Source organism: Calcarisporiella thermophila (assembly GCF_041956535.1).
Source record: "Calcarisporiella thermophila strain CBS 279.70 unplaced genomic scaffold VTP21scaffold_23, whole genome shotgun sequence".
NCBI classification, from domain to species: Eukaryota; Fungi; Calcarisporiellomycota; class Calcarisporiellomycetes; order Calcarisporiellales; family Calcarisporiellaceae; genus Calcarisporiella; species Calcarisporiella thermophila.
The window spans coordinates 342,924-370,273 of NW_027192213.1; the positions used below are offsets into that span (position 1 = coordinate 342,924).

General features: G+C 42.0%; 16 protein-coding genes across 16 annotated transcripts; 8 read left to right on the top strand and 8 right to left on the bottom strand.

Annotated features, from left to right (window-relative positions):
- Positions 1–18: 18 nt before the first annotated feature.
- On the top strand, positions 19–354 carry VTP21DRAFT_5703 (uncharacterized protein; the record flags this gene model as incomplete). The annotated part of the gene is made up of 1 exon (XM_069396254.1): positions 19–354. The coding sequence occupies one exon, from the start codon at positions 19–21 to the stop codon at positions 352–354; it is 336 nt and encodes a 111-aa protein (XP_069247784.1).
- A 180-nt stretch (positions 355–534) lies between these two features.
- VTP21DRAFT_5704 (uncharacterized protein) lies at positions 535–1,896 on the top strand (the record flags this gene model as incomplete). The annotated part of the gene is made up of 1 exon (XM_069396255.1): positions 535–1,896. The coding sequence occupies one exon, from the start codon at positions 535–537 to the stop codon at positions 1,894–1,896; it is 1,362 nt and encodes a 453-aa protein (XP_069247785.1).
- Positions 1,897–1,981: 85 nt separating this feature from the next.
- VTP21DRAFT_5705 (mitochondrial 54S ribosomal protein bL12m) lies at positions 1,982–2,716 on the bottom strand (the record flags this gene model as incomplete). The annotated part of the gene is made up of 3 exons (XM_069396256.1): positions 1,982–2,215; positions 2,306–2,635; positions 2,714–2,716. 3 exons carry the CDS (start codon positions 2,714–2,716, stop codon positions 1,982–1,984), a joined length of 567 nt encoding a protein of 188 aa, XP_069247786.1.
- Positions 2,717–2,903: 187 nt separating this feature from the next.
- Positions 2,904–5,036, bottom strand: VTP21DRAFT_5706 (uncharacterized protein; the record flags this gene model as incomplete). The annotated part of the gene is made up of 7 exons (XM_069396257.1): positions 2,904–2,991; positions 3,053–3,184; positions 3,268–3,653; positions 3,748–4,272; positions 4,335–4,633; positions 4,698–4,893; positions 4,947–5,036. The coding sequence occupies 7 exons, from the start codon at positions 5,034–5,036 to the stop codon at positions 2,904–2,906; spliced, it is 1,716 nt and encodes a 571-aa protein (XP_069247787.1).
- Positions 5,037–5,792: 756 nt separating this feature from the next.
- VTP21DRAFT_5707 (uncharacterized protein) lies at positions 5,793–7,207 on the bottom strand (the record flags this gene model as incomplete). The annotated part of the gene is made up of 3 exons (XM_069396258.1): positions 5,793–6,951; positions 7,015–7,105; positions 7,171–7,207. The coding sequence occupies 3 exons, from the start codon at positions 7,205–7,207 to the stop codon at positions 5,793–5,795; spliced, it is 1,287 nt and encodes a 428-aa protein (XP_069247788.1).
- Positions 7,208–7,880: 673 nt separating this feature from the next.
- On the bottom strand, positions 7,881–8,854 carry VTP21DRAFT_5708 (uncharacterized protein; the record flags this gene model as incomplete). Its single annotated transcript, XM_069396259.1, has 4 exons — positions 7,881–7,913; positions 7,990–8,192; positions 8,262–8,589; positions 8,654–8,854. The coding sequence occupies 4 exons, from the start codon at positions 8,852–8,854 to the stop codon at positions 7,881–7,883; spliced, it is 765 nt and encodes a 254-aa protein (XP_069247789.1).
- Positions 8,855–9,342: 488 nt separating this feature from the next.
- On the top strand, positions 9,343–9,687 carry VTP21DRAFT_5709 (uncharacterized protein; the record flags this gene model as incomplete). Its single annotated transcript, XM_069396260.1, has 2 exons — positions 9,343–9,398; positions 9,486–9,687. 2 exons carry the CDS (start codon positions 9,343–9,345, stop codon positions 9,685–9,687), a joined length of 258 nt encoding a protein of 85 aa, XP_069247790.1.
- A 140-nt stretch (positions 9,688–9,827) lies between these two features.
- Positions 9,828–10,288, top strand: VTP21DRAFT_5710 (uncharacterized protein; the record flags this gene model as incomplete). Its single annotated transcript, XM_069396262.1, has 3 exons — positions 9,828–9,999; positions 10,062–10,120; positions 10,187–10,288. 3 exons carry the CDS (start codon positions 9,828–9,830, stop codon positions 10,286–10,288), a joined length of 333 nt encoding a protein of 110 aa, XP_069247791.1.
- A 446-nt stretch (positions 10,289–10,734) lies between these two features.
- On the bottom strand, positions 10,735–12,377 carry VTP21DRAFT_5711 (uncharacterized protein; the record flags this gene model as incomplete). The annotated part of the gene is made up of 3 exons (XM_069396263.1): positions 10,735–11,602; positions 11,665–12,037; positions 12,110–12,377. The coding sequence occupies 3 exons, from the start codon at positions 12,375–12,377 to the stop codon at positions 10,735–10,737; spliced, it is 1,509 nt and encodes a 502-aa protein (XP_069247792.1).
- A 279-nt stretch (positions 12,378–12,656) lies between these two features.
- VTP21DRAFT_5712 (uncharacterized protein) lies at positions 12,657–13,988 on the top strand (the record flags this gene model as incomplete). The annotated part of the gene is made up of 5 exons (XM_069396264.1): positions 12,657–12,860; positions 12,923–12,965; positions 13,034–13,104; positions 13,174–13,647; positions 13,713–13,988. The coding sequence occupies 5 exons, from the start codon at positions 12,657–12,659 to the stop codon at positions 13,986–13,988; spliced, it is 1,068 nt and encodes a 355-aa protein (XP_069247793.1).
- Positions 13,989–14,165: 177 nt separating this feature from the next.
- On the bottom strand, positions 14,166–14,830 carry VTP21DRAFT_5713 (uncharacterized protein; the record flags this gene model as incomplete). The annotated part of the gene is made up of 3 exons (XM_069396265.1): positions 14,166–14,220; positions 14,281–14,516; positions 14,579–14,830. The coding sequence occupies 3 exons, from the start codon at positions 14,828–14,830 to the stop codon at positions 14,166–14,168; spliced, it is 543 nt and encodes a 180-aa protein (XP_069247794.1).
- A 1,347-nt stretch (positions 14,831–16,177) lies between these two features.
- On the top strand, positions 16,178–18,539 carry VTP21DRAFT_5714 (uncharacterized protein; the record flags this gene model as incomplete). Its single annotated transcript, XM_069396266.1, has 10 exons — positions 16,178–16,352; positions 16,412–16,563; positions 16,643–16,824; positions 16,888–16,954; positions 17,019–17,255; positions 17,318–17,432; positions 17,497–17,641; positions 17,706–17,806; positions 17,869–18,206; positions 18,279–18,539. The coding sequence occupies 10 exons, from the start codon at positions 16,178–16,180 to the stop codon at positions 18,537–18,539; spliced, it is 1,773 nt and encodes a 590-aa protein (XP_069247795.1).
- Positions 18,540–19,037: 498 nt separating this feature from the next.
- On the top strand, positions 19,038–22,106 carry VTP21DRAFT_5715 (uncharacterized protein; the record flags this gene model as incomplete). Its single annotated transcript, XM_069396267.1, has 11 exons — positions 19,038–19,091; positions 19,224–19,553; positions 19,625–19,969; positions 20,035–20,160; positions 20,242–20,290; positions 20,350–20,651; positions 20,713–20,802; positions 20,864–21,034; positions 21,105–21,218; positions 21,288–22,003; positions 22,082–22,106. 11 exons carry the CDS (start codon positions 19,038–19,040, stop codon positions 22,104–22,106), a joined length of 2,322 nt encoding a protein of 773 aa, XP_069247796.1.
- A 303-nt stretch (positions 22,107–22,409) lies between these two features.
- Positions 22,410–23,205, bottom strand: VTP21DRAFT_5716 (uncharacterized protein; the record flags this gene model as incomplete). Its single annotated transcript, XM_069396268.1, has 3 exons — positions 22,410–22,529; positions 22,598–22,702; positions 22,909–23,205. The coding sequence occupies 3 exons, from the start codon at positions 23,203–23,205 to the stop codon at positions 22,410–22,412; spliced, it is 522 nt and encodes a 173-aa protein (XP_069247797.1).
- Positions 23,206–23,542: 337 nt separating this feature from the next.
- VTP21DRAFT_5717 (uncharacterized protein) lies at positions 23,543–25,587 on the top strand (the record flags this gene model as incomplete). The annotated part of the gene is made up of 2 exons (XM_069396269.1): positions 23,543–25,045; positions 25,177–25,587. The coding sequence occupies 2 exons, from the start codon at positions 23,543–23,545 to the stop codon at positions 25,585–25,587; spliced, it is 1,914 nt and encodes a 637-aa protein (XP_069247798.1).
- Positions 25,588–25,755: 168 nt separating this feature from the next.
- On the bottom strand, positions 25,756–27,261 carry VTP21DRAFT_5718 (uncharacterized protein; the record flags this gene model as incomplete). Its single annotated transcript, XM_069396270.1, has 5 exons — positions 25,756–25,874; positions 25,970–26,362; positions 26,428–26,880; positions 26,969–27,088; positions 27,159–27,261. 5 exons carry the CDS (start codon positions 27,259–27,261, stop codon positions 25,756–25,758), a joined length of 1,188 nt encoding a protein of 395 aa, XP_069247799.1.
- Between the last annotated feature and the right edge of the window lie 89 nt (positions 27,262–27,350).

Consider the following 27,350-nt stretch of genomic DNA (forward strand, 5'->3'; position numbering starts at 1 on the left):
TCACCCGTCATGTCTGAAATGGACCTAGAAGCTAAACGTCAACTTGAGGCCAAGCTCCAAGCTGCTGCCGACAGAAAGCACCAAATTGACCAAGCGCGCGCCCAACATGCCCATTTAGAAGTCGAGCACGCTAAACAAGTCGCCCACTTGCATCACGAGGCGCAATCTCCGGAACACATGAAAGACACCAAGCTGGAACAAAGACTTCAGCAGGATATGGAAGCACATGAAAAGCGAAGGGAAGAGTTGGAGCGAGCACGTGTTGAGAAGCTAGAAAGAGAAGACGAGAGGTGGCGAGAGAAGGTTGCCGGGGTAAGAGGAACAAGAGTGGAAGAAGGACGAAACTTTCAATAGTGTTGTTTTGTTAAAGCACATCATCGCTTTTTTCATTGTGTTTATTTTTTCAATTCTCACCACCATGTATATGCCCAGTGTATGAATCTTAGTATTAAAGTGCTCTTGTCTTAAGTTATTCACTTATATTAAACTTATTTTAAATGAAGCTTATTTCTCTATAATATTCGATATTTCAAAATGAACTCGACATCAATGCTCCACGATTGGCTTTTATCCCAAAAGACTCACATCTCTTCAGCCATTGAATTTAAGCCCATTTCATCCAAAGGAAATGGGCTTGTCGCTCTGGCGCCTCTTATTCCTGAAGAAATCATTGCAACCATTTCATCCAATCTATTTATTAACCGAACGCGGATTCTAGCCTATGCCAACACGCGCCCTTTTCTTCATTCTCTCTTTTGCAGACTGGGAGAAGAGATCGATGAGGCGACGATTCTGATTGCCTTTCTCATCCACGAACGCTTTCTCCGCCCAGCTGATTCCGATTTCAGGGCATATATTGACTCACTCCCAAAAAGCTTCGAGACACCCGTGTTTTCAGGGGATGAGATGCTGTGGAAAGGAACCTCGCTCGAGCAGCCGTTGCGGGTGCGAAAACGTAGGCTTGAGCTGGAATATAAGCGTATAGAATCAGAGTGGAGAGACATTATTGGTGAGGAATGCGCATTCTCTCTCGAGGATTACTGGTGGGCGGACACATGTGTGTGGAGTCGTGCAATCTCTTTCCACAGTCGCAATGCTCAGGCCCCCGAAAAACGAAATGAATTGAATGAGGGAGAATGTGATGATTTACACCTCATTCCTTTCATAGACATGGCCAATCACTCCACGCAGCCTAATTCACGTTGGGAGCTTCGCTCTGAAGGTGATATAAAATTACTCGACTTGGTTGTCACGAAACTTATATCGCAGGACGAGGAGATTTGTATCTCTTATGGTGATTTATGCAACCAGAAGTTACTATTTTTACATGGGTTTGCGGTCGAAGAGAATCCTCACAAAAGTGTAGCGGTGATGGCGCCATTGTTCGAAGAAGATCCTCAGCTACCACTCAAAATGATGGCAATGCGTCAACTAGGACTTAAACCAATTATAACTCTAGAAAAGAGAGATGGGCTGGATGCGTTGGATGCAAGTGGTTGGGGTGTCATGACACTCTGCGTCGTGGGAGAGGAGGATGGTTTCATCTTGCAAGAAGACAAATTGTTTTTGGGCGGAAGACCTCTAACTGTTGACATGGATTGGCAGAATTTGTTGAGTGAACTAGCAAATGGTCGAATTCTCGAGCTAAAAATAGTGTACTTGTTGGTAGAGGCACTGGAAGCCTTGCATCAACGACTAGCTACTGCAGATGAAGAGCTGGAAAAAAATGTGAACAGAACGAACGAGGGAGTTTCCGTGGAGTTTAGAAGATGTATAGAGATATTCAGAAAAGATGAGCGCTCGACGGTTGAGTATTTAGTAGAGTCGCTGAACAAGCTCCAACAAAAGCTGATTGAAGACGAGGACGTTCAACGTTACCTCTCAGAACAATCATAGAAATGAAGTTTGTGAATAGGACATGTATTTTAAAGGAAAACTTATAGAAAAAGTAAAATAAGAGTCTATTTTTAGATTGGAATAATTATTCTAAAACAATCGTTGCACCCAACTCCTCTAGCATCTTCTTCATCTTTTCCGCCTCTTCCTTGGGAAGATTTTCCTTGACGACCTTCGGGGCAGATTCCACGAATTTCTTGGCCTCAACCAAATTTACACCGAGCAGATTCTTGATCTCGCGGATAATCTTAGCCTTTGCGGCGGCATCAAATTTGTCGAGCTTGACGTTGAAGGTAGATTTTTGTGCTGCCTTTTCCACCTAAAATAATAAAAGAATATGGAGACAGTTGTCAATATAGAATTACTCTAGTTAAAGTCATTTAGTGCAAACAATAAAGCGTTTCTTTACCTCAGCATCAGCAGCACCACCTGCTGCTGGAGCAGCAGGAGCGGCTGCGGCTGCAACGGGCATTGCTACATCCTGGATATTAAGACGGGTCTTCAACAATTGCACCAAATCGGCAGTTTGAAGAAGTGTCAATTCTGAAATCTGATCCACAATGGAGACGAGTTTCGGATCGGCGGAGGCCTGAGTAGAGCCTGGTGCAGGCATTTTCTCGGTAGCCTGCGCGGCGGTATCAGCAGTGGGTGTGGAGTAGCATCGGTGGAGGGAGAGGCGTGGAGCAATGGAGACACGGGGCCTGTACAGACGAGTCACTCGAGAGAGGGCACGATGAGACTTGAAGTTAGGCAAGAGACAACCAAAAATGAGTCGAGTTTTTAGGCAATCTAACAAGTAACGAGGGATTTTTCTTACCATTGTAGAGCTAATGTTTATTGTGTACGTTCGATGAATTAAAAAGGTCTTTCTCAAAATACCAAGGGCAAGTTTATTTGTGGCTTATTGTGAGTGTGACTGTCGGAGAAAATTTGATTTTAATAGAAATACTACAAGGTATATATAAAGATGTGAAAAAATAAGTACTATTATAAACAAACAAGCCCTTTCAGCGGCTTCGATTCACTCTCGATGAGCCAGCGAATCTAGATGTGCCCGAAAATCTATGCGACAAATGCTCAATCATGTGCATAAAACTATATTCAAAATATATGAACAATTTCCTGGGGCTACTTTAAAGAACAGAGCATAACTCACCTTTTACTATTGTGAACACTGGTACCTCCAAATAGTATCCGTACCCCAGGAGTCCCTGAGTTAAGTTGTGCTATATACCTCGCCTCTTCGTAGGTAGCCCCCCCGACGACGAAGAGGATAACGTCCTGTGGGCTATTCAAAAAAGTCCCAAATTGTATATAAAATTAAGCGTTTAAGTGATGTAGGACCATTATTATTCAATTTTCAACTATTACCGGTCTTTGGATCCGCCCTCCACGAATGGGTAACTTGTCTCTTTTAATCGTCCCTTTAACAGCAGTTCCAATGTCTCCCCCAAATGTGGCGTATGTTGTGTATATACATTCTCTACACCTTTAAGCCCCTTGAAGACATTCTTTCCTCTTGCAAAAAATGATTCATTTGAAAACAAGTCATCTTGGCGACAGTCGGCGCCGCAAAATTGGATCATAGCCGGTATTAGGTTAATCTTATGCTCGGCAATGCCATTTTGAGCCAACATATCAAGTAGAGTCGAGACGCTATTATTGGGTGACTTTTCGTAACGTAAGGCATAAAGGATTACGAGACGAACTTTGGAATCATCCGAAACCTTGGGATTTTCAATTAATCTCTGCAAACTCTAAAAAAAAAAAAAAGCAATTAGAAGCATTCAAATAACAAGAAGTAATAGAAAATGCATGGAAAATTTGATATATTCACTACTAATCCGCTACCTTCAAATCGCTTCCATGTTGCTCATTACATGCCAAACTCTGCTCTAACTCGCTCACCTCCATCAAATTTCCTCGTTCAACCAGTCGGCTCAACTCTCCAACAAGTGCAACGTGTTTGCTCACGTTCCCTGACATCTTGCGAAATTCCGGATAGTCTTCCACGAAACGCTTCATATCTGCAATGGATTCAATGTTGGTGTGCAATCTGGACTTATCTTGATAGTCATCTACATAGGATTTTATATTTGCGCCGAGATCCCCAAGGTTGAGAAAGAGGTTTTTTTTGAAAAATGGATCTTGGTCTGGAGAGAGTACTATCTCTTTAAGTTCGGGGCGCACATCCGGAATAGCAGAGAGATCGACACGACCATTTTGGATGCCGAGAAGTTCATGCACCATTGCCTGGTATGTCCATTGAGAAAGAAGCGGCGTGACAGGGTCGTTACGGCGATCCAGAATTATTAAGATTGGAGGAGTATCGGTGCGACGAAATTCAAATAATTGGTTCTCTTGCTTGACCACGTACTAAATAAAAGAAATACCCATTAAACTTTGCAAAAGTACTCAAAAATGCTGTAATGGACTACATTTATTTCTTGCGCCAGTTTCTTTGCCATCCCGCTCATGCGTTCATAGCGTATGAGTGGCCGTTTTTTTAACGAGAGTAAGACTGCCACTACCCCCTCGACACATCTTTGCAAGGCTGCACCCTCCCACGCTTCAAGTGATTCACCGAATAACGATGTTTCAGAAAGCCCAAGTGAATATAGATCTGAGTTGATGGCAAGATAATCGGCAAAATGTTCATGAACTTCTCGGACAACTTCGTGCTCATCTACTTCAGCCAATCGCTCGATGACAGATTTCTTTACCATATTAGTAAAATCTAATGATATACAACAACATATTATAAGTCGAATCGAAACAGTAACGTATATATTTCAACTTACATAAGTAATAGTCTCCATAACACGGCTGCCGCAGTTCATCAACCAACGCTTGGATACTTGATGGATCGGGCCTTAAAAGACAAATGCATTTTAAATGTTTCATCTTATCACGATTTCGATTATCTAATCGATCAACCAGGTAGCATTCCTTTTGGAGAAGGGTTGACTGTGTTGTTGCCATGGAAATAATGCTTGTCTGAAGCGAAAAATAGTTAGCATTCTATCGAAGCGCAATGAGCAGAGTATTACCGTTTGGGGATCAAGGAGAAGCACTTTCATGCCCGAAACGTCATCGAGCATTTTATTGATATAATTTTGAATTGCCTTTAGCACGTCCATCTAATATAGCTCAGTTTTTTGTTACTTTTCGTATAAAGCAGAGAGAATAAGGGGAAATAAGTAGCTTGAGGGGAAGCAAAATTATCTTTTCGTGTTAATGAAAGAGTATAAGCCACATTTCATTGTATAGGAGACATTAGTAGTTTAATGGGTAATGATCCATAAACCGTTAGGTATAAGAGGCCTAATTCGACCTATAAATCTAAAGCTGATTAGTGTTCTATATAATAAGGAAATACTAGATACTATAGCTTATATATTTTACATTGCTTAATGCTCCTAGTCACTCCAGGCCAACATCATAGAGGATTTGTATCAGCTAATCAGGTTGAAATATATTGTTCGTTTTTATAAAATTTATATATTTAGCCTTGATATATTGATATTTTGCAATATCCGAACTTTGCCTTGAGAAACTTCGCGTTGAGGTGAAAATAATACTGGGATTAAGAAGCAATAATACATATTTCAAAAGTATTTTGAAATATTTGAAATTACGTCTAGCTAAACGAAAGCTTTAAGAGTCTATTAAAAGAAAATGAAAAAGTCCCATAGTGTCCAGCAATGTCCAGCAATGTCCAAGTGAAATTAACAATTAGCAAATAAATAAAAAAAAAGTTTTTAAGCAAACAGGAAAAATAAAAGGACATCTCGCATGACAATTTTAGAAACAACAAAAAGCAAATGGGAATCAATTCTAAACACTGATATAATACAATGGAGTATAAGAAATTTTAAGAAAACAGCAGCGGGTGCTTATTTGAGACCATGGAAATCTTTATACAGATTCTCGATAGCATCGATGGTCCCGAAAACGGTAACGATCAATCCGATCACGAGCACGATTATGCACCACACCAATTCCAACTTGTTGATACTACGCCATCCAAAGAGTTTAATGTAGAAGGCGACGGGAAGTACGAAGGTTAACATCGCATCGCTGAAACCACCAAGCAGCGCCATGACATCGTTGAAGTGGGGAACAATGCACGCAATAGCCGCAGCAAGTGCCATTGACGCGATACGGACAATTGCGCGAAGACCGAATTCAACCACGCGCGTGCGGGGAGGAGAGGCGATATTGAAGATAGCTTCGATTTGGAGCGCAAACGAAGTCAGGAACAGGGGGATAGCAAGCAAAACATGCACTGTGATGATAATGATGGAGATCACTTTTGCAGGGCCATCGGGATTGCTCAAATACACAGGGCTCTTGACGGTATCTCCGTATACGTAATAGCCCACAACCGAGCACAAGAAGTAAATCAATGCAACGCTCAGAATTGAAAGAGTGATCACGCGCGGCCAAGCTTTTTTGTTGCGCATCGACTCCTCGATATGAGGGAAGGTCACGTTTCCTCCGTAGGAGAATGCAAAAGTTGCCAGGGTCAGAGGAAGTTGCGGCGCATCGTATGGCTTAGTTGGTTGAGGGGGAAGATCAGGAAGATGCTTAAGGGAAACACCAACCACAATAAATACAGTGATGAAGGTTGCGAGAGCTCCAAAAATGCTCATGAATGCCACTTCGCGCATGGTCTTCATAATGGTGAAAGGAACTGCCATGACTGCCGCACAGATACAAATCCATCCCACCAAGGAAATATTGACGCCAAGTGGGTCGACAAGCAGCTTAATGTTCTGGCCAGAGAGGATCAGATATAAAGTAGGCCCTCCAAGAAGAATGGAGTTATAGAAGATAAACACGGCAGCTCGACCAATCCAACCAAATGCTGCATGACCGATATCAGGGAACTCGCGCAGACGGGTCTTGCCATCGTAGTAGAGACATTTGATGAGAATATGGTTACCATAGATAGACATCACTGTTGCAAGAGCAAGAAGGACAAGACCGACCCAGCCTGATACTTTAAGTGCGTAAGGCATACCAAGAGTGCCAGCTCCCGCGAGGACACAACTAAAAAATAAATATCATGAGCTAGAGGATAAAGTTAACATTAGTTGTGATTGACGAACTTACACTACGTTAATGTAAGCTGACCATGTAGAGGCATTTGCCTTCTGAAGCACAACCCCTTCTTCCCCGGCCTCCTTTCCATCGATATTTGATACTAAATGTCGAAGAAACATAATCATGAGTATATTTGAAAATCTGCTAAGAGATGATGGAGTATACCTGGACTTTTAATAGTAGCGCTGTCGCTGTCGCTCATGCTATTACTTTTTTCCTTTAGAAAATACCGATTCTTAATATTTCCTAAGAGGCCCCTAGAGGAAGACTTTGTTGAGAATAAACAAAAAATTTACGGGAAGAAATTATGGCAGATTTATATCCAATTTTCTCTCAGCATTAGCTACTCCGGTTGCACATTTCGAATCTTTCGCCATACGTTCGCCTCCTTGTCGGACCCTGCATTCGGAGCGAATTAAATTTCTCTCCGAGCACATCATCTTAGTTTATCCAGCTATTTTTCTATTCTTGATAACTATCGATTATCTTCTCCGCTTAAATCCTTTTGATAGTGCAAGATGGTGCCATTCTTTAGCGTGGAGGTAGTCGCATACTCCTTATGGAGCATCAAACTATTGCATCGTGTGGATGCGTGAGAATCATTTATGAACTGCGAACGTATTTGCACCATACTTCTCCGAAATGTGATCATCAAATTTAGCCACTGTCAAGGGCCAGCAATATAGATCACAAGGGGCTCTTACAGTTGAGAGCATTTTTACAGTGTTTTATTGATTTCTAGAATAAGATAAACATTGATAGATGATGGGGTTATGAAACAAAACCTAAAATAAACGTGTAAAATAAAAATATTCATACAAGAAATAAAATAAATAAAGCACCCTGGCGAGCCTCTTTCTATAGTCACCGTATTTTTACTTCGAATAAGAATAGAACTGTCCAAAGATCTATGGTCAATAGTGACACAACGTGAGAAAAAAAAAATCAAGCATTATAATGCACGTGAATTACGAATTTACTTACCACAAAATCTAGGAAGAGGGTTCCGAAGCTTCCTACTAGCCAAGGCAGATTTTTAAGCAGATAGCTTGCCTCCGACGAGTAGGTGAAAATCGATAGACAGTAGGTGATATTTCCAAGCACTGTGAAGCAGAACATGATAGGGGACAAGCCCTCCACAGATTTGGTTACATAATTCTTCCTTATTTGCGGAAATCGAGAACAAACTGGAAATAAAATAGGATAATTAAGCTTAAGTCTGCCGAGTTCCCATTGAAGAGCATTGAATAACTTACTATATAGGAGAGCTGATGCCCAACCAATCACCTGGGCACTCAACTCAAGCCCATCGTTCGGGTCTGGTTTTGGTGATGGTCGAGGGGGTAATGGAGGCGTTTTCGTGTGTATCACGACTAGAATTACAACCAGAATAATAAATCCCATAATTCCAACCCAAATCCACCCATAATTTTGTTTCTTTTCTTTCGCACGAGGCTGAGAATGGTTAAGTAATGGCTTCGACTCTTCATCAGAGGCATTCCTACTTCGTGTAGTGTTGCGATAATACCAGACCTGACCGAGAAGTACAAAATCGGTCATTATGTAGTAAGAAGCCAGAACAAGCTATGGTCAAAAGATATCGGTAATGGCTCTTAAGTAGAGTTGGTAAAAAGCACTTGTCATTTACCATTGTAAATAATAGATTCTGAAGTAATGCTCCAGCAAGATTAAGAACATCTGCAATGAGCCATATGAAGATAAATGCGACTGATAATCCATCAGTCGATTTGTTCCAATAATTTTCAAGGAATTGAGGAGTGAAGACGAGCACCCATATGATGAAAGAAACGTAGCCAAAAACTGACGAGAGGAGGTGACTCGATAACATTTAATAGAGCAGCAGTATGAAATGAAAATTAATAATTTATAATGTTATAAATTAGATGGAAGAGAAAGGAGGTATAAGATGGTTATGGAGTTTAGTGGGAAAACTCAAGGGCTATCTTGCGGATTATATATTTTTTGATAATTTTCTAGATAGGCTGAGATCAAGTTAATAATTATTGCAAAAAATAATTCATTTCCTAAAAAAAGCCACGTGTGACTTGTTATGTTAGGGAGATGAACTGTAGCAATGTAGGTATAGATGATGGCTAGAATCAAAACAAAATATTAGTGATACCCTCCTTGACAAGGCGTTATCAATAGCCTTTGCATCACCTTGTGTGTTTGGAGGTCAAATTTCCAAAAATATTTTATTGATTGTACATTAAAACGTCGATGATGTGAGCAAGTTAGAGATTAACAGTGGAAAAGAGGTAATAGCAATACATGAAGGCATTGCTGAGCTGAAAGTATAGAGCTCAAGTCGCAAGCATGATCAGAACAGATGCTGGATTTAGCGGTTATTTCATGGTTGTTAGAGTGTTTTGGTAATTTTCTGCGGAGAAAAACCGCCCTCAACTCTACCCTTGCAAATCAAAATTTTCTCATACAAAAGAGGGCGCTTACACAGAAAGGAAGGGTATTATCTCCTTCTCTCTATACACACACAAAGCTTTCCTACCTCATAATAACTCCTACCCCACTATTAAAAAAACGCGTACCCCACACATAAATAAAAAAATACTTCTTCCCTTCTTCTTTTTTCCTTCCCAACACAACAGCTACACCTTATTCATATCAAGTCCTGCCAATTTACATCAACTTTTCACTAGGTAAATGGTCATCAAGTCCGTCATGTTCTCAAATTACACTTTTTTTTCATAAACCCATTTTTATTATTTAATTAAATTTGCCACCGACCCCTTTATAACATTTTTATTAATTTTCTAGTCTATATTCTTGAACTTTTAGCCACCATGCCTAAGGAATCAAAGAAAGGCGACGCCAAAGTCTCCCGTAAGAAAACAGAGGGAACAAAAAAACGTAAAAAGGACCCCAATGCGCCTAAGCGCCCACTCTCGGCCTACATGTTGTTCTCACAAGAGAAGCGCAAACAGGTGTTGGAAGAGAACCCCGACGTAAAATTTAGTGAGCATCATTTATTTTCTATATCCTTGTAACCCGACCTTACTAAATTATTAATCTTGTAGCCGAAGTTGGAAAACTGCTTGGTGCAATGTGGAAAGAATTGTCAGAAGAAGAAAAGAAGGTGCTCTCATGCAAGCTCTTGCAGTTTTTCAGCTGATTTCGGTACTAATTATGATTTACTTTGTAGATTTATAATGACAAAGCGAGCAAGGATAAGGAACGCTACGAGCGGGAGAAAGCGGACTACACGGTAGGTCCTACTTTCTATTCCATTGGCATTTACGCTTAAATAACACGACTCTGTACACACTAGAATCAATAAAGCACTAGGAGAACTTAGATGTGAGATAAAGTGAGAACCACTTGTTAAGAATATTCTATGCTCACAGGTTTTTCTCATTTTCGATATACTCAGTTTCCTACGGTTTAGCCTTTTGTTTTTTTTATTGCGTGAACCTTTTCTTTCTCGTTTCCTCCTTTTTTTTTCTATCGTCAAATAATAAGCAAATATGTATCTTGAAAGCAAAAGATATTTCTTCAGGTTTAGAAGTCGATCGAGATTTATATTTCTTTGTCAGATGTTTTCTGTCTACTTTCTCGTTTTCAGTTTTTCTTTTATATTTTTGCCGTTAGTACTATACTTATTCTTTCTTTTACTCAATCATAATATTATTTTGAAAATTTGCTGTTAATAAGGTGCAAATATGTTTTATTGAAAATTAATGCAAAATAGCTTCAATCCCATCCCCCTACATCAAGCCCTGTTCCCTGCATTGACATATCTTCCCTCTTTGATTCCATATTATCGGGATCGAACTCAGTTCCAGATAACACCGATGCAGAGGCAAGACTATTCGTGTTATTAACGATGGATACAACGCCCGATCTCATGGAAGCTTTGCTCGCATTCTCCTCACTATTATCCGCGTTAGGCTTTGGTTTGGACCGAGGTGTAGGGGTTGGCGCCACTTCCTCAAAGAACGCATCTCCAGTCTCTTTTTCTTTCTCTTTCTTCTCTCTTTCTTTCTCCTTCTCGCTCATTTTTTTCTTTTCCAACGGCTCCTTATTCTTTTGTGTGATGCTATTTTTCGGGCGCTCTTTTGCAAACTCCTTGGATTGCTTTCCAGGCCCCACGGTATTTCCTCTTGCTACAATCTTTAGGTCCTCGTTCTTCCCTACCTGCACTTTCCTTTTTGCTCTCGCATTTGGTGTTTCTAACTCTTGGTCCTTTTTCTTCACTTTTTTCTTCTCATGTCTAATGTCTCCTTCCCTTTTTCCTTCCTCCTCCTCCTCCTCTCTTTCACGGGCCTCTTCCTTTCTCCGTTTTCTCGGCTTATCGTCTGTTGATTTACCATCACCACCTTCTTCTTTTTCTTTTCGCTTCCTCTCTTTTTCTTTTTCCTTTTTCTCCTTAAGCTCGCGATATTTGCGTCGTTTCTCCTTAATTTCCAAAAATTTTGGATCAAATCGCTCACCATCCAGAACACGCAGAGTAGGAACAAGTTGTAGAACTTTTTCGCGGTATTCGGGCTTTTCACAAATGGGATTACCTTTAAGATTGAGATTTGTGAGGTGGATCAGAGAACCCAGTGCGGCAATATCACTAATAGTTCAAGGTGTTATTACACAAGACTTTCTACTTTAAACCAATATACAAATTGTTACCTCCATTCCCGCAGAAGATTGTTGCCTAAGTCTAAAATTTCTACCCCACTCAACATCCGCACTGTTTCTGGGATGGTCAAAATCTTATTATCATTCATTCGCAGCTCCTTTAAGTCCGCATTCGCGGAGAGATCAGGGATTATCCTTATGTTATTATGTGCAACTGATAATTTTGTTAGTTGGGTAAGAGTGGGAAGGGAGGGGAAATTCTCTATACGATTATGAGAGAGCACTAGTGTATTGAGCTGGGTCAGAGAACCGAGGTTTTCAACGGTTTTGATTTTGTTATGATTTAAAATAAGCGCTTTTAACGAGGAGAGAGAGGTGAGGTGAATGGAAATACGGTTCAGTTCGTTGTGACTCATATTCAGTACTATATGGTTGATAAATCGTTTAAAACACAAACTAATCAAATTATATTTTATAAGAGGTTAAGTGTACATACCTATTAGATCCTTTAATTTCTGCACACCTTCACAGCTCTCGAGTTGATTTCCTGATAGATTTAGCCATGTTAGTGCTTTACTATGCCGAAGCCCGCTCAAGGCGTCTGCACTACGAATGGCATTATTAGCAAGATTGAGTTTGCGGAGAGAGACGCAAGCTGAAATGTCCTCGATGTGGTTAATTTCTTTCTTGGAGACATCCAGAGAACTAAGCTGTTGAATGGGCGTGGATGTAAGCTGGGATATGAGATTTAGTGTTAACCGCATATTGACATCATAGATAAGTATTAATGAAATGCAAAGAGAGTTAGGAAGAATCGTAGCATTAGGACGTTGAAAATGTGCTGTCACAGGATGTAAATAGTACAAGCCGCAAAAAGCCTCATAACCGATTTTCCACAGGGTCTTTTCTGCGTAACTGAAAAGAAAATCAAGGTTCGCTTGGTAGTTTTTTTTTCAAAGCTCTTTTCAACTCCACTCCCTCTCTTTCACCCCCTTCTCTTTTTTTTTCCCAGCCTTTTTCAAAACAATACCAAGTTATAAATTATGTCCTTGATTGAACTTCCCATTATTGACCTCGGACTCTATCTCCGAGACAAAACTCATCCTGACGCGCTGAAGGAGTGCGAAAAATGCGCTAATGTCCTGCGCGACTATGGCACTCTTATCGTGAAAGATCCGCGGGTAGGAGAAGAGGATAATGGAAATTTTTTGGATATGGTGGAAGATTACTTCGGACAACCATTTGAGGTAAGAATTTTTCACTTTGCATGCGTCTAGCAAGGAGGGATTATATTGTATACTCTTGGTAGGCCAAATTGCCAGACGCTCGTCCAGAACTTGGGTACCAAATTGGTATGAATTACATTTATCATGAGATTATAGTCTCCAGATGTCTGAAAATCTACTCTGTATTTGATTAGGAGTCACCCCTGAATTGACGGAAGAACCCAAATGCAAGCGTGACGTTCATTGCCAGAATGTCATTGAGAAGGTTAGACTTTTTTGTTCTTATAAATGCACTTTCCACTCCATTAAATTCTGTTAAATTTTATTGCTTTAGATGCCTGAAGAATCCCGTCCTCTAGCAGCTGACGGCCCAGATCCAAAATGGCGCTTTTTCTGGCGCATTGGCTCACCCCCACCGGAAACCAAATTCCCTCAGCTCAATGCCCCACCCGTGATTCCTGCCGCTTTTGAATCCAAGTGGGAACCTACCATGAACAAGTGGGGTAAGAGTATGCACGATGCCGTTGTGGGAATTGCTGAGATGGCAGCTGTTGGATTTGGCCTTGAGCCAGACACTTTCGTGAAGATGACAAAGTATGGCCCTCATTTACTGGCACCTACTGGCAGTGACTTGGAGAAGTATGGAGAAGTCGGAACCGTTCTTGCTGGTTTCCACTATGACTTGAACTTTTTAACCATCCATGGAAAGAGCCGGTTCCCAGGCTTGCATATCTGGCCACGAAATGGTTCTCAGAAGGTTGCGGTGAAAGTGCCCGATGGCTGTCTGCTGGTTCAGGCCGGCAAGCAGGTAACGTTGTCTTTTGAGACAAGGTGATCACTATAAGCCTATTGACGAGTTGATTATTTGAATAGATGGAATGGCTCACCGGCAGTGAAGTTATGGCTGGTTATCACGAAGTCGTTGTCACAGAAGCCACTAAGAAAGCCATTGAGAATGCCAAAGCCACCCGCCCAGATCGCCCTCTTTGGCGCATTTCTTCCACTTTCTTCTTGCATATCGCTAGCGACGAATTACTTCGTCCTTTGCCCAAGTTTGCTACCCCTGAACGCGAGAAGGCCTATCCTGCAATGTTAACGGGCGATTATGTGAAAGCGGAGCTAGGTGCCATCGATTTAATGAAGGAATAAGCTAATGATTATCTACATATAATTCCAATATTGATGTGTTGAGGGAACAAAATTAGTTGTCTATAATAAAATTATTTATATATAGTTTCTACCCATTTTATTTAGTTTATGTGGAACACTTGAGTGGTAAAAATAAAAATGGTGAACGTTTTATCTTCTATTATGCAATATATATAACTATTTTTTCGACTTATTCGCCCACTCGGCATAAGAGCCTGGGTAATTTCGAGCACTGTTTGAATTAAAATTGTGTTAAGACGTAGTCAATCAATACAAAAAGCCAACAACTTACTTCTTGAAACCCTTTGCCTTAGCAATCTCGGTTGCCATTTTGCTGCGCACTCCTGCCTTGCAATAGAAAATAAGATTTGAATCTTCAGATGGCTTTTCAAATCCAAAATTCTTGTAGAAATTTGTATTAGTCATTTGAAGACCCTGATCAAGCTCATCAATGGGGAGATGGCGAGCCGTAGGTATCATACCACCCACAATCTCGGCAGGAGAACGCACGTCAATCAGCACATAATCCTAGATTCAACATAAAAAATTTTGAGTAAAGTCAAAGAAATGATAAACTAATAAATGCGTACATCGGTAGTCAGATTTGGATTTGTAACGAGCTTCTGAATTTCATCAAATTGCACGTCGCCTTGGTTGTTTCCGTTGGATTTCGAGTCACTGTAATGGCGGAATTGGGCGTTCGATTTAGCAATTGGTTGAATTCTCCTCAGGCCAGCGGTTGAATAATAAGATACAATAGGGATCCGTACTCGTGATCGAATGCAAGTGATGGCAGCGCGACTATAGACAGTGCGAAAGACAAAATGTGTTCTCGATGCCATGGAGATTGTTTCGATTTACCGAGTTCAAAGTCTGATAAAATCAATATAAAATTACCCAATTAGGAACGAAGCTTACTCGAAATTTACGGCAAATTGTCGATTCTCTATCACTTATTAGATACATAATATCTAATATCAGTTTTTAGCTTTGTTTATATAATAACAAAAAAAAGGATGAAAATTGACTATAAGATCCATAAAGCTTAGTATAATAATACAAGGGGGAAAAAAGCATTAAATAATAGAGTAGGAGAATATTAGTATTCGTACTTGAGATCTCCCTATAACTTTAAATATTTATTCCTAATAATATCAAAATTAGCAATAAACAACCATGTCAGAATGGCAATATTGGACTTAGGGTTGAATTGAAGCATCAAAAAGACATAATACGGAGTGCCATTGCAGGAAGGGGCTATATTATTTTAGCGGATAATGAATGCAGAGTTTATAATAAAAGATACAATATGGTGATATCTATTCTGAATGTCATCCACATATTACTTTGATTTTTAAATACACAAATGAAATGAAGAGAACCCGTTCACACTTATTGAGGTGCTCAATTTTCATGTATTATTTTTAAAGTGATTAGGCAGGTTATAGAGGATGTTCTTTTGTAAAAGAACTCAAATTTGAACTTTGGATAATGGAGTACAGCTGTAATAGCAGATCTAGATGTCAGCCTCTCGACCAGATATGATAAATAGAAGCGGAAAAACATTTTGATGCACTACTAATATAGCGGTACAGATATTCAAATGCGCTAGAAAGCATTTGGAATTAAATAAAAGTGAAAACAACTCCCTAGTAAGCGCAAATGCACTTGGAAGCAACAATTCAGCAGATGAGATACGAGGTATATCCATCTAGATTAAAAGAGCTATCCTATAAACGACATGAATTTTCTGGTTTCAAGGTATCGCCTTCCAATCTGTTGTAAACAATATTGCTTTTCATATTTGCACTTGCAAAAGTTGCCTAAATATTTGGATATATATAGCCTGATAATTTTCCAATGATATCAAAGAGTTATTGAGATTTTTTTTATTTTGATCAATAGAGTTACTGAGAGCACATAGAAATCCACGGCTTACATCTATGGCCAATTATGGGTTTAATAATCGTTCAGAATACCCACACTTAGGTTCTCAATTCATAATTTCTGAACATTCTGATAGATGTGAATTTTTTAAACGCGTTGCCGAAACTGTTCTCTGTCAACCTTTTAGTTAACACTTTATTATAATTTAATTTTTCACGATATATAATTAATCTATCAAAATTACTTCACACATATAAACGTATTCATTTCCAAGCTAAATCGGCGAACAGCATTCCTCAACCATGAATCCAGAGCCTATGGAGTCCGATGAGCAACTCTACCCAATTGCTGTTCTAATTGATGAGCTCAAGCATGAAGACATCTCTCTTCGGTTGAACGCCATTCGGCGTTTATCTACAATCGCTTGCGCTCTCGGTGCTCAGCGGACGCGTGATGAACTTATCCCTTTCTTAGATGGTAAATAAGATTGGCTATCCCTCAATTGATTCAACTAATTGAAAGTTGCATTTTTTCAGATTCACTTGACGATGAAGATGAGGTCTTGGTAATTCTTGCTGAGGAGCTTGGAGGTTTTGTCGGCTATGTTGGTGGACCAGAATACGCATACACTCTTTTGGGATTGCTGGAGAGCCTTGCCGCCGTAGAGGAGACTGTTGTTCGGACCAAAGTAAAATGGCCAGACTTGATTTTATCAATTATTTCATTCATTTTGTTCATATTTCGCTTCTTGTTTTTAATCCTTTTAGGCGGTGGAATCATTAACAAAAATATGTGCCTTTTTATCGCCCCAACATATAGAGGAGTACTATCTACCATTGTTGAAGAGGCTTTCGCTTGGTGACTGGTTCACTAGTCGCACTAGCGCAACCGGACTCTATGCCGCCGGATACGAGAAATCGCCTCCAGCAATGAAGGAAGAATTAAGAAAGTAAGTCCGACTATATTCCTCTATTAACAGTGATAGGCTTTATAGTTATTCATCTTCCATCAGATTATTTTCAGGGTTGTGCCATGATAGCACCCCAATGGTACGAAGAGCTGCTGCTACCCATCTCCAAGTAGGTAGATTTATTGTATCAGCACTATTAGGCTCTCACAGCTTTTTATTTGAAATTTCTCTAGCATTTGGCAAAGAAACTTTCAAAAAATGATGCAATCAATGACATGATCCCCCTTTTCAATCATCTTGCCAAAGATGATCAAGACTCTGTTCGTTTGCTAACTATAGAAGATTTTATTGCGATCGCAGAGCTGCTCACTTTTGAGGAAATTAAAGCGCACCTATTAAACATGTTACGATCTCTGATCGCAGACAAATCTTGGAGGGTACGATACATGGCGGCCGATCGATTCGTGCAGGTAATCGTTTATTTTTGACTTTTTGGCGCTTTCCAAGTTGGCATATGTTTTTCTTTGATTAGATATCAACTGTTGTGGGTAAAGACGTAGTCCGCGAATATATGGTTGCAGCATTTGTGCATTTACTGAAAGATAACGAAGCTGAAGTCAGAGCAGCTGCTGCCGGCCAGATTCCAGGTAAAATGGTTGAATATAAGAAGTGTTTCTCATTTAGAGGTATTTATTGTTTTATCGAGCTTAGGGTTCTGTAAATTAATTGAACACCAAACTATCCTTTCGCAAATCATGCCTTGCGTGAAGGAAATGGTCACAGACACATCGCAACAAGTGCGGGCAGCGCTAGCAACACAAATTAGTGGGCTCGCACCGTTCCTTGGGAAGGAAGCGTAAGCAGTTTCAATTTTTTTCCATCCTATCAACTACTCTTTAATATTTGCCTTGCAAACATAGAACCATTATGCATCTTCTCCCATTTTTCCTTCAGCTATTGAAGGATGAGTTTCCAGATGTTCGTCTCAACATTATATCCAAATTGGAGCAAGTGAATGAAGGTAAAATGGGGACTTAATTGTCCGCATAAAAAACGCGAGCTAATATGCCAACAAATAAATAGTGATTGGCATAGAGCTTCTATCCCAATCTCTCTTACCGGCAATTGTTGAGCTTGCTGAAGACAAACAGTGGCGCGTACGCCTTGCCATTATAGAGTATATACCATTGCTTGCAAGCCAGCTTGGTGTGCAATTTTTCGATGAGAAGCTTGGGAACTTGTGTATGTCTTGGCTTGGCGATCATGTATTCTCGATCCGGGAGGCTGCAACAAACAATCTAAAGAAACTGACAGAGGTGTTTGGAGTTGAATGGGCCAAGCAAAAAATTCTACCCAAAGTATTGGCGATGAGCGATCATACCAACTATTTGTATCGGATGACTATGATTTTCGCAATTACAGTGAGTATTTGCCTCCGTTTACCAAGCCCTGCTGCTCAGCAAAGTTTACCATTTCGCCTACTGATTTTATAGACAATGGCTGAAGCTGTTACTCCGGACGTGATCAAAGAGTATATTCTTCCCACCCTGAGCGGACTCGCTGCAGATCCAATTCCAAATATTCGATTCAATGTTGCCAAATCGCTTGAAACCATGATTCCACTGTTACATCAATCTCCCGATCTGAATCTCCTCGTGGAAAGCGAGGTAAAGCAAACGCTCCAGAAGCTCAACGAGGATACCGATAATGACGTGCGATTCTTTGCACAACGTGCGTTGCTCACTGCTCAGTAGGAAATAAAAACATTTTTATCCAATTCAAGTAGCTTTATTATTTAGCTTGGTATTGGTATACCTTTTATTTTTGGCTAGCGTATTTTTTTCACGCCTCTATAGCCTGGAGTGGTGAAATAGTTTTATACGTTGAAGTATATATATTTTTGTGGTTAGTTTTTTCTGTTATCCCCCCCCCCCCTTGTTACTGTTTAATGTTTTTTTTTTACCTTGTTCTCGTTTTATCTCTTTCTAATGTGCCTTCAGCATTGGAAAACGATTTAAAAACTTTCACTTTCCTTATCCTTATTCAATACGTACTTTATCCTTATTGTTCTATTGAATTTCCGCCCCTAAATATTGCACCTAATGAAAGATGGCTAACGCTTGCTGATAATTGTTAACTATTAGCACAGCCTCATACGGTGTGGCTTGGATTAAACCTTCAGCAAAGATCGACTTGCCTCCAAACTTGTTAAAGTGGACATCTTTTTAATGCTCTAGCCATAATTACCTATAATGTCGCTTGCTAATAGGAGAACAAAGGCGAAGATCAAACCTCCTAGAAAGTTGGTAAGTTTTCATTGTAACTCACAAATCGGTCAACCGAATAAATGGAATCGATCGATATTGATTTTTGCATTTAATACTATAACGATGTTGCCATTATATTAACCATACTAACTGTATTCCATGGCTTATTAGGCATTCAACGAAAATGTTTTCAATGAGTCTTGGGAGAAACTGTCTCGCGCCATTAGCGAAATCCATCGCAAGAATACATCCAACCTTTCATATGAAGAACTCTACCGTACTGCCTATTACCTTGTCATTAACAAGTCCCAGGAGCGACTATATAATGGGGTGAAGCAGGTGATCGCTGATCATTTGGAAGAGGTGGCGCGCGATCAAGTTGTGCCCGCTTTCGTGGTTGGGCAGTCAGGCGACGGCTCCTCATTCCTCAAGGTGCTAATTCGCGTGTGGGAAGATCACACAACTTGCATGCATTTAATCAGGGATATAATGATGTATTTGGTAGAATTTCAATCTCTCAGCATAGGAGATGTACTGGGATTTAAAAGTTTTTCTTTTCCCTTATTGTTCAGGATGGCTCATATCCAAAACTGGCCCAAGTGCCTCCTGTCTATGATATGGGCCTCGAACTCTTTCGCGACACGGTAGTGCGTTCCCCCCGCTACCCTATCCAAGAGCATATGTTCACTATCCTTCTTGACCTTATTCGACGTGAGCGCGAGGGCGAAGTCATCGATCGCAGCAGCATCAAGGCAGTCACAGATATGCTATTAGAGCTGCCGGAGAATCAGATCGCCAGTGAAAGCGTGTACCAGACAGGATTCGAAAAGGAATTCCTGGCCGAAAGTAGAGAATTCTACCGAGTGGAGGGACAGATGTTGGTGGGAAAATATGACGCCCCCGAGTATTTAAAAAAGGTGAGTGCCCAAAGCGGTGCGAGGATGCACGGTCATTTTCCTTTATTCACACACATTTCTCTTAGGTGGAGAAGCGATTAAATGAAGAAGATCAGCGGATACGGCACTATTTATCCTCAATGACCGAGGGGCATATCCGAAATATTGTGGAAACTGAATTAATTGCCAATCACATCAAGACGGTCATGGAGGTAATATTATCTGAAATAGAGCTTATAAAATGATCCCTTAGTATATTTATATATTTATCATGCTTTTATACTATATAATAGATGGAAAATTCGGGATTGAAAGTGATGCTTGATAATAAGAAATTAGAAGGTATGAAAAGCAAATTGTATCTTCAAAGTTGGGCCATCTTATTCATTTTGAACCCAAAGACATCGGTAGAATGTACAAGCTTTTCATGCGCGTGCCGACAGGGCTCCGCGACATGCAAAAATTCATCGGTGATTACATCCGCGAGCTTGGTAGAGCAATCAATAGTCCGATTGTTTTACCCACGTCTGCAAAGGAAAACAACGAGCCTGTTTCTAAGCCGGAAAAGACAGCTGGAATGGGAGCCAGTTCAGCAGCAGCATTGAGATGGGTACAAGAGGTCCTTGCACTGAAGAGCAAATTCGATGAAATTCTGAGGAATGGGCTGAATAGTGATAAAAGTTTTCAAACCACGTTTAATGAGGTAAATATCCGTTTGTTTTGGGCGTTTATTAGAGATTAGATTCGTTTCAACTCTGTATTAGGCATTTTCAAATTTCATTAACAACAACCCCAAATCACCGGAGTATATATCACTATTTATCGACGAGAACTTGAAAAAGGGGATTAAAGGGGTATGTGAGCTGAAAGATCCCCCTGTTTCTTGAAGTTCCTTCATTTCTCGATAATTTTTAGAAATCTGACGACGAGGTGGATTCGATCCTGGATGAGACAATATCGCTTTTCAGGTTCGTGCAGGAGAAGGATGTGTTCGAACGATATTATAAGCAGCACCTTGCAAAGCGATTGTTGGGAGGTAGAAGTGTCTCAGACGATGCTGAGCGCAACATGTTATCAAAGCTTAAGGTATCGATCGAGGGCATTTTTTCATTTGATCATTCTCATACTCATTCAATACTCCCACGTGCGAATTTAGTTGGAGTGCGGCTGTCAGTTCACCTCCAAACTCGAAGGCATGTTCCAAGACATGCGCACATCGGCTGAGACCATGCTCATTTTTAGACAGAAAGCTGCTCAGGCGAATTTGCAGGTTAGATTGGCTTTCTGACCACCTCATCGCATTCACCTCAAATCCCTGTGGTACATTATCTTTAAATAGCTTGAGCTTAACGTCAATGTTCTTACCTCCACATTTTGGCCCATGAACTCGAACGTAACCCAATGCAACATGCCCCCCGAGGTCCAAGCGGCTTGCGAAGTCTACAAGCAATTCTACTTGAGCCGACATAGTGGCCGTCGCATAGCTTGGCAATACAATCTGGGCACGGCAGAGATTCGCGCCCATTTCGATACTCGCAAGCATGAGCTCTCGGTGTCGACCTATGCGATGGTCGTGCTGCTTTTGTTCAATAACCTCGGGGACGGAAATTCGCTCTCATTTACTGATATACAGCAAGAGACGGAGATCGAGGAGTCGGACTTGCGGCGCACTCTGCAATCACTGGCATGCGGCAAGTATAAGATTCTTCTCAAGACGCCAAAAGGCCGAGAAATTGGAGCGGACGACCGCTTCGTTGCCAACTGGGGCTTCACATGTCCGTTGGCCCGGATTAAGATTCAAACGGTGGCCGCAAAGGTCGAATCGGAGCCGGAACGCAGAGAAACCATTGAAAAAGTGGAGGAGACCCGAAAGCACCAGATAGAGGCTGCGATTGTACGGATAATGAAGGATAGGAAGACCATGGAGCACAACCAGTTGGTGGCCGAAGTCACAAGGCAGCTGACGCCGCGGTTTGTACCGGTTCCAGGTATGATCAAGAAGAGAATCGAAACGTTGATCGATAGGGAATATTTGGAACGTGCCTCTGGTGATAGGTAGGATGAAACATGGATACTTTGATTTCTCTATTGAATCGGCTAACATTCTCTCCTCCATCCCTTGCATTTCCATAGAAAAATGTATAATTATCTTGCGTAAAACTTTTTCTTCTTGCTTTAATTCGTTGATTCTATATTTTAACAAACATCTTGTCTACTCTGCCGTTCCATACCCTCCTTCCCCGCCCTCCCCTTCTCCCCCCTAGCCATTTCAAATGAATTTGTTTCAGTTCTGACAAAAATTAAAAGACTATCCCAAGAAGAGAGAATACGTGGGGATGAGCTGAAGAGGAGCGCAAGAAAAAAATTTAGAGAATAGCAGTTTATTTTTTCAGAGTTTCTATAGAGTCGAGGATCAACCACAATAAAAAACAAATAAGCAGAGGAGAATAATATAACAAACTTAGAACATGGCCATGTCGCCGAACTTCTCTTTGTACCCAGGCACGTTCCACTTGCCCTTCTGAACCATCTTCTCCACAGTTTCGGTGATGCGAGGCTCTGCAACAAGCACGTCATCAACCTAGACAAAAAGAAAAGCGAATGGATTAGGTCTACCGTTGCTAAATGGAAGGGCAAACAAATTCTTACAGTCAATTCATCGATGGGACGAGCGGTCTCGATGTTCGTGAGTGTCTTCTGAAGATCAGCAAGCTCGGTTTCAACTTTGCTAGCGGTCTGCTTCGCGCGCTCAATCTAACACAAAGAGAGGTGGGTTAATTGAGGAACTCAAAGGAAAGTAGAAAGAATTCGAAAAATAAAATCTCGCTAGCCAGCTCCAAAGTGGAGAGAAAAAAAAATACAAAAAAAGCGTTATGTATGTAAGAGTTATGTAATGAATGTAAGATTGAATTTGGGTATATATAAAAATCAATGAAAATAAAATCCGATCGGTGACTTACAGCAACAGCCTCGAACTTCTCAATGGCCTTAATCTGTGACTGGACATCGTATGTGGTTGGTTTGAATGACTTGAGCTGCTTCTCAGCCTCTTCAACAACCTGTTTGTTCTTCAGCAGCTCGCGATACTTTGCAAAATCGACATCGGTCTTCTGGGCCTTGAGCTCGGCAAGGACACGGCGAGCTTCCTCATTGCGCTTGCGGAAGGCTTGTAGAGATGCGATGGTGTCGCGCTTGAGGCCGAGGGACACGGTGAGCTTGGACCAATCGATGTGAGAGGCAGCGGCACGGGCAGACATCTTTTTTCGATTTGATGTTCTTTTTAACAAAGAAATTCAGGAAACTTAGTGTATTTAGTAAACGCAAACAGAGGCAAGCAGGGGGTTCTTCGAAATGCTACGTCATCAAATGAGCCACCCCAAATTGGATTTCTGATTTTGGCAAAGTCGCGAGGTGAACGCGTAGGAATTGAATGGTCGTATGAAATGTCAGATCGCCGCCCTGCGAGGAAAGATACCGCCTCATCTACCGATCCTTTTTTGAAACACTAGAATACCATTGCGCAATAGTCTATTATTTTTTTTTAGCATTTTATTAAGCATCGCAGCGAACCTATAATTAATACAATACTCTACAATGCTGCACGAACTCCTTTTTGCGATGTCCGGTCATCCCGGCGACGTCTTTATATCCACCCCCACTACCTTCCAAGTCACCCCTGATTTCCCTCTTCTTCATAATTCCGAAATCCACGCGTTAAATCGCCTGGCGCATCTGGGCTTTTGCTATTTTCAGCTCTCGGAATTCATCGCCCACACTCGCAATCGTAAAGGCTTTTATCTCCAATCGTTAAGTACTGCTCTGCATAATGCGCTCGGGACCTATCGCTGTGCGCTTCTGGAATGTGAAAAGGGAATAATAAGTAGCAAGAGCGGAACCCTCTCGATGTTAGAGGCGGAATTTGCCCTCCACGAAATAGTGCTTCCTGCCCTGCTTGGGCTCGTGAATGAGATAAAGGATAAGAAGGTGGCTGGGTGCAGAATATTAGACGTGGTTGCCGATCGTACGCAAACCGGTGTTCCCGAAATAAAGAGCGTCATGATGCGCATACTCAAGGCGTGTCACGCAGTTTTCTACCAGCAGATAGCAGCCTGGATGATGTATGGCCAGCTACGTGACCCTCATGCAGAGTTCTTCATCCGCGAGGATTCTCGAGAAGAGCAGGTCCATACCGGCGGGAAGCTCAATTACGTCTTGGATAAAACGCAAATTCCATCCCATATTCCGATGGCTAGTGCAGAGTCGATCCTATTCTCCGGAAGAGTCGTTAGAATCGTGCGTGAAGGGGCTGGCGAACATGCACGGTCCAGAGGCGGAAAAGGAGGGGGAAAGGATGCCTATTTCCCCCCCTCTTCGGTGACCGATTCCCACCTCTCCTCCCTCATCCGTCTATCCCACTCCCCTGCATTCGAGCTCTCCGAATTCTGCAATACCATCCAATCTATTCGCAGCTCCATTTCTCAGTGGGTATGGAGGCGTATACTCACCCCATCAACCATCGTTGTATGTTTGGAGTCTTTCAGGCACCTATTTTTGCTCGGAAGAGGCGATTTTGCCCTGAATATGCTGGAGGAATTGCAGCAGTTAGATGGGAAGCAACGCGTGAAAGAGCACGAGCTGAATGCGCTGCTGGTGCGAGCGGCGGTTGGGACGCTAGCCGAGGATGACCCTGCGTTGGACAAGCTACGGTTTGTGATAGGAGAAAATGCACCAGAAGACCCCAAGGAAAGCAAAGAGAAAAACGTGTTTGCCAGCATGCTTATCGGCATTCCAATCCGTCTGACCTACCGCCTCGAGTGGCCGCTTGACTTATTCCTTGGCGAAGAAGAGCTGCGGCAATACGACAACCTCTTCACCTATCTACTCGTCACGCGAAGAATTCAGTTCCGCCTACAGCGGCTAGCACGAGCGGTATCCGAACGAGGGAGATGGCGGTGGCGACGACAATTGGATGGGGAGAAGAGTCTGATCGAGGAGAGAGAGAAAGACGCCCGCCAGTACGCCGAATGGAGCATGATTGTTTGGCGGGTACGAGGGATGATGATGTTTTTTATCGACGCAATATGGGGGCATATGCAGGTAAATATTCCAGGCCTTATCAAATTTCAGAGATTGGATGAAAGCCAATCTGGCATTTCATTCTCTTTTTTTTTCGGATTGCTTATACCATCTTTATTTGTGAACCGCTTTTTAATGGGCCGAATTTTTAGATGGATGTGATCGAGGTCAACTTTCGTGCGTTTCTCCAGAAAGTCGCGGCTGCCGCCGCCGATACGCTTGATTTTGAATCTTTGCAACAGGCCCACCGCTACTACTTGGACAATCTCGTGCGTGGGTGCCTCCTGGAATCACAGGTCCTTAGAGGATGTCTGCGCGAAGCCTTTGGCGTGTGTGATCGATTCTGCGGCATTGTGGAAAGGGTGTCAGAGGATGGGGCGGGGAGGGGCGAGGAAGAGAGGGATGTCAAGGCCATTTTGCGACTGGAGAAGGAGTTCAATCGGCAGGCCTTCTTCCTATTTCGCACCCTCTCCGGGGTGAGCTCGGGAGAAGGCCCCGCCCGCCATCTCAACCACCTGCTACTGCGGCTGGATTTCACCAAATGGTTTTCATTTCATGTATAAACTCTCCCCAACCGATTGTTATTTGTTTTTCGTGTTTTCCTTTTTACAATATTTCCGAAAATGGATGTAAATAATTGAACAAAGAGCACACAAGATGAGACAGCCCGCCCGATAGAAAACCAAAAGAAGAAGATACTTTATTTGCGAACGAAGCTAACTTATCACCCATCATAGCTTCTGATAGTCTAACTTGGTCTCTAGCTTCTTTGCATCCGACACCTTCCGTACCGCCTTCATAAAGTCCTCCTGAACCACGTAGTCGCGCTCCTCGCGAATGGCAAACATGCCTATCCATGCAAAAATACAAAAAAAAAAAGGTCAGACACTTAACAAAGAGCCGGCATTGGGAGGGGGAGGCGGGGGGGAAGGGCAGAATACGCACCAGCTTCTGTGCACACGTTCCTTAGATCCGCACCATTAAATCCATCGGAGAGCTTCACTATCGCCTCGTAGTCAATCTCGCCGTGCTTGGTGATGGGCCCGGCATGGATCTTGAGAATTTCCATCCGCCCTTGCTCATTGGGGAGTGGGATTTCAATCTTCCGGTCCAAACGACCGGGGCGCAACAAGGCGGGATCGAGGGTGTCAGGCCGGTTGGTTGCCATGATTAGCTTCGTCTGACCCAGATAGTCGAACCCGTCCATCTGGTTGAGCAGCTCCATCAACGTTCGCTGAATTTCACGATCGGCTGAGGTGCCTTCGGAGAAACGTCTGCCTCCAATAGCGTCGATCTCATCCATGAAGATAATGCAGGGCTCATGCTCTTTGGCATAACCTGAAGAGGAAGAGCAAAGAGGTTAGAGCACGTGCGCTCGATTCAAAAAGCTATAGCACAATTACCAAACATCTCGCGAATCAACCGTGCGCTCTCTCCAATATATTTGTCCACAATCGCACTTGAGACCACCTTCAAGAAATTCGTCTCTAGACTACTTGCGACAGCCCTAGCCAACAGTGTTTTCCCGGTGCCGGGTGGTCCGTATAATAGCACCCCCTTGGGAGGCTTAATTCCCACGCGCAAAAACAGTTCTGGATTCGTCAGCGGCAACTCGATAACTTCTCTCAACTCGCGAATCTGTTCTGATAGACCCCCAATACCCGCAAAGCTCACATCTCCAGGGTCCTCGGAAGACATGTTGTACACCAGGGGATCGACCTCCCGTGGGAGGATACGCATAATGGTCAAGGTAGTCATGTCAAGAGCAACACGAGTGCCTTGTTTGAGCTTGAGTTTATCCACCTTATTACGGCAGCCAACAACATAGCGGGGGCCGCTTGAAGCCTTTACAATAACTAAAGAATAAGTGACGAGAGGCGGTGAGTGCCCAAAATGGGGGGGGGTTAAACTCAGAGCACAGCAAATAGAAAAAAAAAAACATACATCGCTCTTCATCCAGCTGTTTAAGCACTTCTCCGATGATCTGACCGACACTCTGAAGGGCTTTAAGATCATCCTCGGATTTTTCGTAGTGCTTCTCCAAATCTCTTAAACCGAAACGTACTATGCTCAACCAACGAAACTCGAATCAATCCAAATGCAAATGATCACATCCTTAAAGATTTATATTTACATTCTTTAACTTTAGCCTCCATCTCCCGGTGATCCAACAGCTTCTTCTTATAATCGTTGAGCGCTTTTGTGCGCGCATCGCTGTCGCTTGAGCTGCTTGCCATGGTTAGGAAGTTTCTGACTGGAATAGAATGAGGATATAATCTACAAACGCGTCTTCAAGATTTATTCCTTGCGTAAGCTCCATTGGGTG